We start from the raw sequence: 14164 nt of genomic DNA on the forward strand, positions 1-14164 counted from the left end.
TAGCTCAGTCATTTCATTGCTGTTTTGTGTTCTGTTATATGAATAACCACAGTTTATCCATTCTACTATTGATGACATTTGGGTGTTTGCAGTTGGAGGCCATTACAAATAAAGCTTACTTCTCAATAGTAATATTATTATAAAAGGACAAAGCAGGTTCTTCCCTTTGAGCCTGTCCAAAGGAGATTCGAACTTATGCTTGGAGGTCATTGTTGCCCGTTGTTTCTGCCCCAGGAGAGGCATCAAAAGGCCCCAACTCACCCCCTGCCTCTCATATGCTTTGAAGCAGATGTCTGGTCCCAAGCAAAACACTGAGTCAGCCTCCTCAGCCGGGGGAGGGTCAAGTCTGCTCAGACATGTTAAGAGAGAAGAAATTTCGCAAGCATTTGGCTCAGCTCATGTACTAATACTAAATGCTGAGTAACATAGAGTAGAAAATTAAAAGGCAGCCAAATAACCCTTTGGCTCACCAGTAAGTCTCTTGAGGTATTCTGAAAGCTTCTTTTTCTTAAGTTTATTTCAAACCAGCTAAAACCGAGGCCTGGCTAGAAGGCTAGGATTTTGACTTGCCCGATACAAGGCTTTTCCTCCTTCCTCAGCTGAGGAGCGAGGATTCTAAGACTTTTTTGAAGGACCCTTTGAGACCTGGAAGTCCTGGCTGCCACCTGCTGATTGCAGCTTCCAGGCAGGGGCCTCTGGGGGCTGGGGACGCCCTGTGTGATGTCACAGGGCTCTGTGAGGCGGCTCCGTGAGTGCTGCCTTTTGAGCACGACCATGCATGCAGGGCAGCCCAGTACAATCAAGTCTTTGCTCAGAATCCAGGCACCGTAAAGTCAGCCATTCAGAAAAAAATCCGTTTTTCAGATCATTCCGCACAGACTCCTGCCTATTTTCTCCTCGGACTCAGCCTGCAAAATACATCGATGACAAAGCAGCGGACGCAATCGTCTCAGTGGTAGGCGGGTGAGCTTGTTGGGCTGAAAAGCGGGACAGAGATGTTGGGGGCTCCTTCCACCGAGGATCAATGGAAGAGGCGCATTAGATCACTGAATCTTGAATGTGAGGCTGGCTCTGGGGATTAAGATTAAGAAGACCTGCTTTTCTAAAAGGGGTTACAGCTATCAGGCTGGACGGTGCCACCCTAGGGGTAGACTGGGTATTGTAGTGGCTTTAGTTCTTGAAGTTAAGACCAATTTTCATTATATACCCCTTTATATTACATACCCATTATATACCCTTCTTAAGATTTATATCAAGTGAATATATTACTTATTCAAAAACACTGAATAGAAAAAAGCCCTGTGTGGTATCATAGATCTTATGTGAAAATCATAGATCTTATATGGAAATCCATAATAAGATTGTCCCAGGAAAGCAAGAGATGAGAGATACTGATTATTTCTAGAAAAATCAGTTATGACATTATCTAAAGCATGGGTATGTTTTCCTGACTCTAAAAACTCTCATTTTGAAACAAACTTGTGGCTGTCCATCCAGATTTAGTTCAGGGTCTTGGTTTTCAGAGTGTGCATGTATGCGTGTGCGCATGCGTGTTGGCAATTATTAGCAGCATCCTTTTCTTCTTTCCTGGATTCTTTTAATTAACTCTTGGGGTTTTTTAGTGCTTCTAAATTTTTATTTGCTATAAATACAAGTAAATCATCCTTGAAATACGTTTTAAAGATTAATTCTGTATTTTTCTAGCACGTGAATTCAACATATTTTAGTGGAGAAAATAATTGAACGCGATTTCCTTCTGAGGGTCCAGAGTTGAAAGTCGCAGCCCTCCTTAGATCTGTCTCCTCAAGATCTATCCCCTGGTAGGAGAGGTTTTCTGCGTTTTGTGGGAGTGTGGGCGTGGGTATGGGGCGTGGAGGAGGAGGACGTGCATATTCCAGAGAACAAGGGAAGCTCTTCTTTAAGGAAATGTAATATGGGGGCGGGCCCCATGACTGAGTGGTTAAGTTCACGAGATCCGCTTCCAAGGCCCGGGGTTTCACTGGTTTGGATCCTGGGCGTGGACATGGCACCGCTGGTCAGGCCATGCTGAGGCGGCGCCCCACATGCCACAACTAGAAGGACCTACAACCAGAATATACAACTATGTACCATGGGCTTTGGGGAGAAGAAGAAGGAAAAAAAAAAAGATTGGCACCAGTTGTTAGTTCAGGTGCCAATTTAAAAAAAAAAAGAAGGAAAGGAAAGAAAATGTAATATAAGGAACTTGAGTTAGTGAAATAATAAAATTGGGAAGAGGGTATTTTCATAAGTATTTACATCTAAAGGGAATTTTCCCGTAAATTTTCTTAATATAGTAGAATCCTTCTAGAGAATATGGATTTATTTTCTTTTTCAGTAATAATCCTATCATACAAAGTCCTGTGTGTATTTTATAAATTAAATTTGGTTGCCTCCCTTCACCTATTTTCTCCTTTAACTGGTTTCTAATTGCTTCTGGTTTTTGGAGAAAGTTAAAACAGAAGTTTCTCAAAATGTAGACATTTAATAGGAAGATGCGGTGGTAATGTAAGTTTAAACAGCTTCATTCTCTTTTCAGCTTTTAGTTCACCCGTTTCCCCTAGTTAGAAGTTATCTTCCTTATACATTTGATGCTTTTTCTTTGCATAATCAAAGGTCTTATTTCTAAAGTGTTATTCATGCAGTCAATGAGCCTTTACCGTGCAGTCAGGATCTTGGTCAGGGTATTAAATGCTGTGTCCTGGTAGAGTGCCCCTATATTCATAAACTCTGCCTAATTAAACTTTCTATCCTACCCCCTCCTTGGATCCAGAATTCTCAGGACTCAGCCCGTGCACAGCCCCTGACTCCAGCTGGGTGGTGAGGCCTGCTTCTACAGTGCCTTGAGGAGCACCCTCTTTCCTCCCTGAGCAGGCTGTGCTGTAACCTGACCCTAGGCGTGATCTGGCGGCCAGGAGGGGTCTTGTGGATGCTGCTGAAGGAGGGCGTGTGTTGCCTTGCACAGGCAGAGGCGTCTGGATCCTCCTCAAGCAGAGGAGGAGAGCTAGCCTTTAACAGGGAGAAGTGGGCCATTTCTGTGGGCCCAGAGGGTCCCCATGGATCTAGGGTTTCCGATGTGCCTCCACCCACACATCCGCATCCTGAGTCTCAGTCTCTCTCCTTCGCTGGATGGAAGACTGGCCAGGGTTGAGAAGTCAACCCTCCCTGGAGCTCATCTGCCCTTATACCAAGCCCTGTGCATGATTCCCGGCCTGCCCCACCATTTGGCTGTAGGAGATGAGAGTCTCTATATGCTGCTAAAGAGGCCCACTTACCATGACTTTTTGCCTTAAATTGGGGACTAATCACCCTCAGCCTTTCATTGCCTTTCTTAGCATCCAACAAGAGCCATCTGATTCCCTGGTATTTATAATGACTACCCCCTGCCCTCATCTCTCAAAGATGCCAATCAGAACATTCCTTACCACCAATGTTCCATCCCAGTTCACCACCAGTGAAGTTTTAACAAGTACACTGCCTCAGCATGCCAGGGGCTATTAGAACGCTGCCTTTCCACCAGCAATGGGGTCCTCGGGGCCAGGCACCGAGGGGTGACCCAGCAGCCCCCAAATCCCATTTTAGAGTCTGTTTCCCAGGACCACCCCCACTACCAACTGTGGTGGGTCAAGTTCTCCAGGAAATAGACTCTGAGACTGAGATTTTCAGGCAGGCACTTTAGTGGCATTGGTTTGGGGACAACACCTGCAAGTGAGGGAAACTGGATCAAGCAAAGGAAGAGAGGGGCACTGTGAGTGGTTGCAAGAGGGGCCTCTGCCAATCCCCTGGGCGGCTCTGGGCCGGATGGATCTTCAGAGTCGCCCCACATTGAGACAAGGGGGTTGGACCCATCAACCACTCAGAGTAGGAGTTCCCTCAGGGAGGGGGAGGGGGAGCCTTGGGCAAAGCAGCTTGCTTCCACCAAAGGTAATTCTGGGGAAGGGACTCAGCTGCCAATACTCCTGGCAGTAGGGGGAATAGGGGTCCCAGCCCTGAGGGGTGACCTGGTGGCATCGCACAGCACCATGCTGAAGACATTGTATCCAGGTCTCTTCGAGGGGCAAGGGGCTGTTTTGGTGGTTTGATACCATGGAATTCGTCTGGGTGCTGGGTTTTGTCAGCAGTACGGGTTTCCTACATGAACAAGAACAGTAAGAGCTGGAATGCGTATACAAACTTGTTCCTAGGGAAGGCCTAAGGTCAAAATCGTAGAAGCCAGAGTCAGAGAAAGGATAAAAATGGGAGACAGTCCTCAATGTTCAAACGCCAGGAAGACACTAGAAAGAATCGGGGCTTGAGAAGGAGGAAGACCCGGAGCAGAAGGGCCTAGACTGAAGGTGAAGCTGGACAGCTTGAGGCACATTTCATTGATTACATTTTCCACGCACTGGGGTTGTCATGGGACTTAGAGGAACCGGGACGGGAGAGACATATAGCTCTGTTCCTGTGTTTACCGGTACTGATGCTATTGGATAGGCACAGCTTATGTTCCTTTCTAATCTTTGTTTTAAAAATGTTTGTCATAGTAATGCATACGTATAAAAAAATAAAAACAAAATCTTCAAAAGAAAGTCAGCAACCTCCTGCCCAATTCCTGCCTTAACCCCCAGTTCAACTCTCTAAAAGTGTTACCTCCCAGGGTGGGGGTTGGGGTGTCATCTGCCCACTTCAAGACCTGCCAATAGTCAGGAGGCAAGGGGGTCAGGAGAGGAAGGGTTTCTTTCTTACAGCTTGCTAGCAGGAGGGAAGAGGCCGACTCATGTCCGAAAGAACCATCTTACAGAACAAAGACTACAGGCCAGTGATGTACGGGGCTGGTTTCCAGGTCGGGGAGGCGCCTGGTCTCCGGGTGAGGCAGACATCTGGTCTTAGTTCCTGATAGTCCTTTTGTTTTATTGGATATGCATCAGAGACCAGAACAGACCGGAACCGTGATCTTTCAGTAGTCATTGATGATGGCTATCAGCATAGGCTCTCTCCCTGGGGGGTCATCACATTCCTAGAGAACTCAAAAGAATAAAGTTATCATCTTATTGCAGCTGGCAGGGGCCAGAAAATCTACAGAGCGTGGCTGGGCTAGTTAATCAGGGGTCATTTAAAGTGACAATATGGTTTCTTTTCTACAATATGGCTTCCCTTATGTCAACCGTGTGTTGAGCTGGTATCAAAAGCAACGACTTTCAACTCCTTAATCTCTTTCTTGTGACAATTACTTTCACATTTTAAATCATATTCTTAGACTTCTATTTCTTGGTTTATTTTATACATAAACTTCATTTTTCTTAAATGACTTCCATGTTTTTTTAGCTTATTTTCCCAATGAATCTATGTGATTTTTTGGTTAATACAGCAATCAGTGTTTAGATGTTTATCACTCTACAAATATCGCTCCTTAATTTTTACCATCAGGTGTGCTGTCTGCCTACACTTCTCCATCCCAAATAATCCATCAGAGCTGATATTTTTTTTACCAATCTCTTTTTTGGGGTGGGGGTGGAGCCCCCACAGCTCAGCACCAGCCTCTGTTCCAGTCTCAGCTGGTTGCTGTCTAGGCCATTGCACAGACATCCTTGGAGACTTCTCTGCCTCTCTTGGGTTGGAGCCACCATTCAGGCTCCATGTTTGCTTTCTCTACTCTTTGTTTCATTGGTATTTACAATCCACTCGCAGTTTCCCAAAAAAGCATACTTGGGGTGTAACTTTTGAGTCCTTTACAGATCTGAAAATATCTTTATTCCAATCTCAAGCTTGATTAAGTTTTGACTAGGTAAAGAATTCTAGGTGGAAAAGCATTTAGCTTAGAATTTTGAAGCCATTTCTCCATAGTATCTCAGAATCCAGTGTTGCTGTTGAGAAATTTGAGATCATTCTGATCCTTTTCATACACGTCAGCTGTTTTCCTGCCTCTGGGAGCTTTTGGGATCTTTTTACATTCATTGTATTGGGTATTCTGTGGGCCCTTTTAGTTCTAGGGAAAATGCATTAGTTATTTGATCATTTCCTCTCCTCCATTTTTCTCTGATTACTTTTTGGAACTCTTTTTGCTAGTTGGATGTTATACCTCCTAGATGAAATATCTTATCTGATGAGGATTACTTTGGGCTGGTTACTTTTAAAAACTACAGACAGGAAGGAGGCTCTGAGGAGTGGAATTTGCTTGCCCTTTGATGAGAGACATTTGCATTTGTGAAGGAAGCCTCCATCTGTGGGGGTGTCTCTCTCTCTGCACCAGGAGGAAGGGGGGATGACCTTATTTCTAGAAACTCTTAATGGAGACGGCAAGGATGTCTTGTTTATTGTGCTTGTCTGGTAACCTCATGTAGCTGACTCCCCCCACCACCAACATCCTCCAGGAAGCATAGAACATCCTGACTTAATCCAGTCTGATTCTTATCTAAAGTTATAGGACCACCCAATAACCAGACCCCACCTGCACTGATACCATTGTAATGACTTTTTTTTTGCATATTCTTTCCTTTGTCTTATAAGGCGATAACTCACATACCTATGCCTTAAATTTAGCCCTACCCTCAACCCACGTTTGCAGCAGCTCTTTACTGCCCATGGGTCCTGTCCCCATGCTATTCCATACTATTCTCTGAATAAAAGAGCACTACTGCCAGACCTTGAGAGTCCAAGAAATCTTTCTTTCAACTCTTCAGCTCACCGACCCCACATCATTATCTTTCCTTTTTTTCTTGTTTTCCCTCTCTCTGTCATTTTGTTGTGCACTCTAGAATATTCCTTTCCCACTATTTTCCAATCTTAAAATGATTTTTTCAATTTTAGCTATCACGGTTTAAATTTCAACAGCCTCTTTTGTTCTTTAATTGTTCCTTTTCCTTAGCCTTCTCTGGTTTTATGAATGTAATATCTTCTTAGCTGTCTCTGAGCAATCAAAATCAGTGTTTCGATTTTTTGAAAGCTCTCATTTGTTTCTTCCCCTTTTCTGGTTCGATTTATGTTTTCCTCCTTTCTGGAGACTTTCCTCAAATGCCTTGGTCAATCCTTGGCATCTGTATTAGTTTTCTGGGGCTGCGACAATAAAATACCATAGACTGGGGGGCTTAAACAACAGAAATTTATTTTCTCACACTTCTGGAGGCGTGGGAGTCCAAGATCAAGGTGTCGGCAGGGTCGGTTTCTTTGGAGACCTGGCAGATGGTCTTCTCTCTGTGTCTTCATACGGTCTTCTTTCTGTGTCTGTGTCCTGATCTTCTCTTCTTATAAGGACACCAGTCAATTGGATTAGGGCCCCACCCATATGATCTCATTTAAACTTAATTACCTCTTTAAAGACGCTCTCTCCAAATACGGTCACTGGGAGTTAGTGCTTCAACATAGGATTTTGGGGGGACACAATTCAGTCCATAACAGCATTCCCTTCCAATTGAAAAGTGAGACACTAACCCGCTGACTAGAATCTCTGGTGTTTGTCTGGCACCGGCCATAGATGCGCTGCTTTCAAGGTGACATGTGAGGCATCAGCTGCTCTCTTGGGCACTCCTACATTTCAGTACAGTGGAGGTCTTTCCTCCAGGGCCTATCTTCTCATCATAAAATAATTCTTCCTTCTCCTACCTCGGGTATAGCAACCTGGCTGCCAGGATCCCGGGCGTGAGGCAGGAAAGAGGATTGAGTGATCCAATTCTTTCCTATCCAAGTGACCCCCTTGACTGCAGCCCTAAGATTCCCTCCATAGGGGCTGAGCCTCTACAGTCCCATTTCTCCAGTGAGGAAATTGCCAGGCTCCCGTCTTGACTTTTCTGTGCAGGGAGGGGTGAAGAGAGCTGACAGTTCTATGCATACACTTGTCCTTTCCCAAAGCCTCCGCATGCGTCACCTGATACACCTGTGTCTCAAGCTCCGAGCTGCTCTGGGGTCTGCTAGGCTCATCTCCACTTCAGACTCCTCTCTCTGCACACTTGGAGGTGTGCTGTCCTCTGTCTTTCCAAATCGTTATCACACGTCCCGTAGCTGCCTGTCTTCCAAATCTGTGTTGAAATCTCCTGTGCATTGATGTTCCCTCGACCACTCTTTTCCCAGGAGAGTTTTCAGCTTTATTTTTATTTACATTTGCGTCAAGAGGAGAGGAAGAGACACATGTATTCACTCTATCATCTTTGAAGGAAGCCTCTCAAGACTTTCTTTTCCTTCTTTTTTGATAAATTATGAAATATTTCAAACATAAGGGAAATACAGAGGAAAATATCATGAACACTTTGTACACATGATCAAGCTTTATCAAACCTCATGATGTTGCCACATTTGCTTCAGAGCTTTTTAAAAAATAAGCATTGAGGACATAGTAGGAGCTCTTTGTTCTCCTCCCCAAAGCCCTCCGTCATGGAGGTCGTCACTATCCAAAATTGGTGTAGACTATTCGCATGCATGCCTTTTCCCCCAACGTTTGCTGTATACGGGTATATCCGTAAACAATCGCACTCCTTTTCTTGTTTTCCAAATGTATATAGGTAGCATCATACCCTACTTGTTTTTTGTGCAACATTATGTTTTTTAGATTTTACAGAATTAATACATGTAGCTCCAGTTGATTCATTTCCAGTGTTGAGTGAGTAGCCTCACTTTATCAATTCTCCTGTTGAGGGAAACTTAGGTTGTTACATAGTTTCTATTATAAACAGTATTTCAATAAACATTCTTGCACATATCTCCTGATGCGTATGAAGGTCTCTTCAGGGTATTCTTAGGGATGGAATTTCCTCAGCACACACAGTCCCCGAGTTACGATAGTTCAACTTAAGATTTTTCAATTTTATGATGCTTTGAAAGCAGTAAGTAGTCAGTAGAGACCGTACTCTGAATTTTGAATTTTGATCTTTCCCTGGGTGGGTGGTATATGATACAATCCTCTCTCGTGATGCTGGGCTGGGCAGCAGCCATAGCTCCCAGTCAGCCCCACAATCATGAGGGCAAACAACCACTACACTTACAACCATGCTGGACCCATCAACCACTCTGTTTTCACTTTCAGGACAGTATTCAATAAATTACATGAGTCATTCAACACTTTATTATAAAACAGGCTTTGTGTTAGATGATTTTGGCCAACTGTGGGCTAATGTAAGCATTCTGAGCACATTTAAGATAGGCTAGACTAAGCTAAGATGTTCAGGTTAGGTGTATTAAATGCATTTTTGACTTGATATTCTCAACTTAGGGTGGGTTTATCGGGACTTACCCCCATCATAAGTCAAGGAAGATCTGTATACCATACATATAAATTTAAATTAACTGGATATTGACAAAATGGTTGTACATTTCACACTCCCATTAGTGGGACCACGGTTCTCATTACCCACTTTCTTACCGGCATGTGATATTGTATGTTTTTACATTTTTAACAATCTGATTGGTGTTAAATCAGATTTTTGAAATAGAGACCTATACCATCACTCCAAGACGGACTGAACATGTATAAGGGATGGGTAAATCTCCTTTCACATTATTTCCTTTAGCTGTATGCTCAGAAGTAGGGGCCAATGACTTTAAATGATATTGTATGGTTTTTTTTGTTTGTTTGTTTTGTTTTGTTTTGTTTTTTTAAAGATTTTATTTTTTCCTTTTTCTCCCCAAAGCCCCCCGGTACATAGTTGTGTATTCTTCGTTGTGGGTTCTTCTAGTTGTGGCATGTGGGACGCTGCCTCAGCGTGGTCTGATGAGCAGTGCCATGTCCGCGCCCAGGGTTCGAACCAACGAAACACTGGGCCGCCTGCAGCAGAGCGCGCGAACTTAACCACTCGGCCACGGGGCCAGCCCCGATATTGTATGTTTTATAAGCATGTTGTATGTTTTGATATTAAGCAATCTTATGAATATCAGTTTTGTTTTTGCTAATAGAAAAAAGATACACTTTATCTTCTCAAAGTATATGGTAAGCACTGATATCAAATTATTGTTTTCAAAACACTGAAAATTGAATTTAAGCCAAATAGATGATCTATCAACCATTGAAATATCTAATACAGCTTCTCTTAAATCCTTCTGATTTAGGAAGTTGAAAATGGACCTTCAAAAATGCTAGATTTACAATGAGAAATGTCATAATTCAATGTTTATTCTACGCATCCTTGACATTTGGGATCCGGACAGCTCTGTTATCTATATATTTTCACCGTAACCATGTGAGCAACCAGCAGAGAAAAGTCCAAAAGCCGCCTTCAGTTTGGTCCCTTGAAAAAAAATTGCACCGGGAAATTAACCATGGCCCACAGCGGATGCCAAGACCACCTGTAAGAGTTGAACTGCCTGAGAGAGAGGAAATTGAAGAAGAGAGGCCATTTTTAAAATTAGGTGAGTATTTTTATTTTCTCTGTTAGCCATTTTAAGGGGAAAATATATCATAAATTTAATATTTGGAAGAGTAAGAGAATGTTCTTTTTAGAGAAAATCAATTTTTAAATTATGAAACATTTCATATAGATACAGGCATACCTCGGAGATATTGTGGGTTCAGTTCCAGACTACCACAATAAAGCAAATATTGCAATAAAGTGAGTCACATGAATTTTTTGGTTTCCCAGTACGTATAAAAGTTATGTTTACACTATACTGTAGTCTATTAAGTGTGCAACAGCATTATTTTTTAGCGTTAATTAAAAAATGTGCATACCTTAATCAAAAGATATTTTATTGCTAAGAAATGCTAACCATCGTCTGAGCCTTCAGCAAGTTGTAATCTTTTCGCTGGTGGAGGGTCTTGCCTCCATGTTGATGGCTGCTGACTGATCAGGGTGGTGGCTGCTGAAGGTTGAGGTGGCTGTGGGATTTCTTAAAACAAGACAAGGAAATTTGCTGCATCAATTGACTCTTCCTTTCACGAACAGTTTCTCTGTGGCGTGCGATGCTGTTTGATAGCATCTTACCCACAGTAGAACTTCTTTCAAAATTGGAGTCAGTCCTCTCAAACCCTGCCGCTGCTTTATCAACTAGGTTCATGTCCCATTCTAATCCTGTGTTGTTATTTCAACAACCTTCACAGCATCTTCACCAGGAGGAGATTCCATCTTAAGAAATCGCTTCCTTTGCTCACCCATGAGAGGCAACTCCTCATCTGTTAAAAGTTTTATCATGAGACTGCAGCAGTTCAAGCTCCACTTCTAATTCTAGTTCTCTTGCTGTTCCCACCACATCTGCAGTTACCTCCCCCACTGAAGCCTTGTATCCCTCAACGTTATCCATGAAGGTCGGAATCAATTTCTTCCAAACTCCTGTTAATGTTGATATCTTGACCTCTTTCCACGAGTTATGAATGTTCTTAAAGGCATCTAAAATGGCAAACCCTTTCCAGCTTTTCAATTTGCTGCAAAGATCCATCAGAGGAATCGCTGTCAATGGCGATATCAATTTCCTATAGAAAATGTTAGAAAATGTATTTCTTAAGTGATAAGACTTGAAAGTCAAAATTACTCCTCGATCCATGGTCTGCAGAATGGATGTTGTGTTAACAGGCATGAAACAACATTTATCACGTTAAGGTCTTGAGAGACCAGGTACATTGTGAATGAGCAGTAATATTTTGAAAGGAATCCTTTTCTGAGCACTAGATCTCAACAATGGGCTTAAAATATTCAGTAAACCATATTCTAAAGAGATGTACCATCATCCAGGCTTTGTTGTTCTGTTTATAGAGCACCGGCAGAGTAGATTCAGTATAATTCTTAAGGGCCCTAGGTTTTTCGGAATTGTAAATGAACATTGGCTTCAACTCTAAGTCACCAGCTGCATTAGCCCCTAACAAGAGAGTCAGCTTGTCCTTTGAAGCCAGGCATTGACTTCTCCTCTCCAGCTGTGAAAGTCCTAGCTGGATCTTCCTCCAATATAAGGCTGTTGCAGCTGCATCGAAGATCTGTTGTTTGGTGCAGCCGCCTTCACTGATTCTCTCAGCCAGATCTTTGGGGTAACCTGCTGCAGCTTCTACGTCAGCACCTGCTGCTTCACCCTGTATCTTTATGTCATGGAGACGCTTCTTTCCTTCAACCTCGTGAGCCAAGCTCTGTTAGCCTCAGACTTTTCTTCTGAAGCTTCCTCACTTCTCTTGGCCTTCACAGAATTGAAGAGAGCCAGGGCCTTCCTCTGGATTAGGTTTTGGCTTAAGGGAATGTTGTGGCAGGTTTGATCTTCTATCCAGACCACTCACCATTTGTGAGTTCACTGGAGTGGCACTGTTTTTGAAGAAGAGGAAGAAGAAGATTGGCCCTGAGCTAACACCTGTTGCCAATCTTCCTCTTTTTTTTCTCCCCAAAGACCAAGTACATAGTGTTATGTCCTAGCTGTAGGTCATTCTAGTTCTTCTATGTGGGATGCCACCACAGCGTGGCTTGATGAGAGGTGTGTAGGTCTGCACCCAGGATCCAAACCAACAAAACCCGGGCCACCAAAGCAGAGCTCGCAAACTTAACCACTCAGCCACAGGGCTGGCCCCAAGGAGTAGCACTTTTAATTTCCTTTAAGAACTTTTCCTTTGCACTCACAACATGGCTGCTTAACGCAAGAAGCCTAGCTTTCAGCCTATCTTGGCTTTCAACATGCCTTCCTCACTAAGCTTAATCATTTCTAGCTTTTGATTTAAAGTGAGGGATGTGCAACTCTTTCTTTCACTTGAACACTTAGCGGCCACTGCAGGGTTATTAATTGGCCTAATTTCAATATTGTTGTGTCTCAGGGAATAGGGCGACTGAGGAGAAGGAGAGAGATGGGGGAACTGCTGGTCAGCGGAGCAGTCAGAACACACACAGCATTTATCGATTAAGTTCGCCATCTTATATGGGCATAGTTTGTGGCACCCCAAAACAATGACAACAGTAACATCAAAGATCACTGCTCACAGATCACCATATCAAATATAATAATAATGAAAAAGTTTGAAGTATTGCAAGAATTACCAAAATGTGACACTGAGACAGGAAGTGAGCAAATGCTTTGGAAAAATGGCACCAGCAGACTTGCTTGATGCAGAGTTGCCAGAAATCTTCAATTCGTAAAAAGCACAATGTCTGCAAAGCACAGTAAGCAAAGCGCAATCAAATGAGTATGCTTGCGTGTAGAAAATAATAAAATAAACGTATATATTTACTACCTGAATTTAACAATTTTTTATATACTTTGTTATATTTGTTTCAGATAGCTTTGTGCTTTTTAAAGAAATAAATGTTAATATGTACAGTAAAAACCTCCCCCCCATTTCTTCTCCCTCCACCCTCAGAGATGGCAGTTAACCTTAATAGATGAGTATCTTTCTCACTTCCTCTATGTATTACTTCTAAACAAAACGTAATATATGTGTTTTTAATATACTTGCAGATAGTCTGCAATGAGTTGCAATGCTGCTATGAATATTGACGTGTGAGTCTTTGTATGGGCATATTTTATTCCTCTTAGCTGAATACCTAGGCACGGGACGGACAAGTCATATGGTAGGTGTATGCTTAACTTTAAAGAAATGACAAAATGTTCTCCAAAGAAAGGTGTGCCATTTTATATTCCCTGAGCAGCGTGTGAGAATCCCATTTTCTCCAGATCTTTGCAAACCCTTGACATGGTCAGATTTTTAGATTTTAGCCGTTCTAATGGTGCGTAATGGTATTGTTGTGACCTTAATTTGCATTTCCCCGATAACTAATGATTTTGCGTACCTTTTCATGTGCTTAATGGCCACCCATATATCTTCTTTTGTAAAGTGTCTCTTCAAGTCTTTTGTCCATTTTTAAATTGGGATGTTTGTCTTCTGATTTTTATGACTTTTTTGTACATGTTCTGGATTCAAGTCCTTTGATATGTGAGTTGCAAATATTTTGTACAAGTCTATGCCTTGTCTTTTCACTCTCTTTTTTTTGAGATATAATTGATATATAGCATTGTATTAGTTTTAGATGTACGACATGATGACTTAACATAAGTATATATTGTAAAATGATTACCACACTAAGTTTAGTTAATATCCATCCCTACACATAGTTATTATTTTTTTGTGTGATATGAACTTTTAGGATCTACTCTCTTAGCCACGTTCAAATATACAATACAGTATTGTTAACTACAGTCACCATGTTGTATATCTTTCATTCTCTTTTGAATGGTGTCATTCAAGAAACAAAATTTAAAATTTTGATGTTCAATTCATCACACT

At 42.3% G+C, this 14164-nt stretch overlaps 1 protein-coding gene across 1 annotated transcript in view; it reads left to right on the plus strand.

Annotated features, from left to right (window-relative positions):
* The first annotated feature begins 433 nt into the window (after positions 1 to 433).
* Positions 434 to 14164, plus strand: part of GALNTL5 (polypeptide N-acetylgalactosaminyltransferase like 5) — a 65094-nt gene continuing 51363 nt past the window's right edge. Inside the window, exons 1-3 of the mRNA XM_014739404.3 lie at positions 434 to 963; positions 1705 to 1820; positions 10030 to 10329. Of these exons, the coding sequence (XP_014594890.2) occupies positions 10068 to 10329 (262 nt within the window). The 5' untranslated portion in view covers positions 434 to 963; positions 1705 to 1820; positions 10030 to 10067. The remainder of the gene's footprint in view (positions 964 to 1704; positions 1821 to 10029; positions 10330 to 14164) is intronic.

The sequence above is a fragment of the Equus caballus genome, chromosome 4, assembly GCF_041296265.1.
Source record: "Equus caballus isolate H_3958 breed thoroughbred chromosome 4, TB-T2T, whole genome shotgun sequence".
Classification (NCBI taxonomy): domain Eukaryota; kingdom Metazoa; phylum Chordata; class Mammalia; order Perissodactyla; family Equidae; genus Equus; species Equus caballus.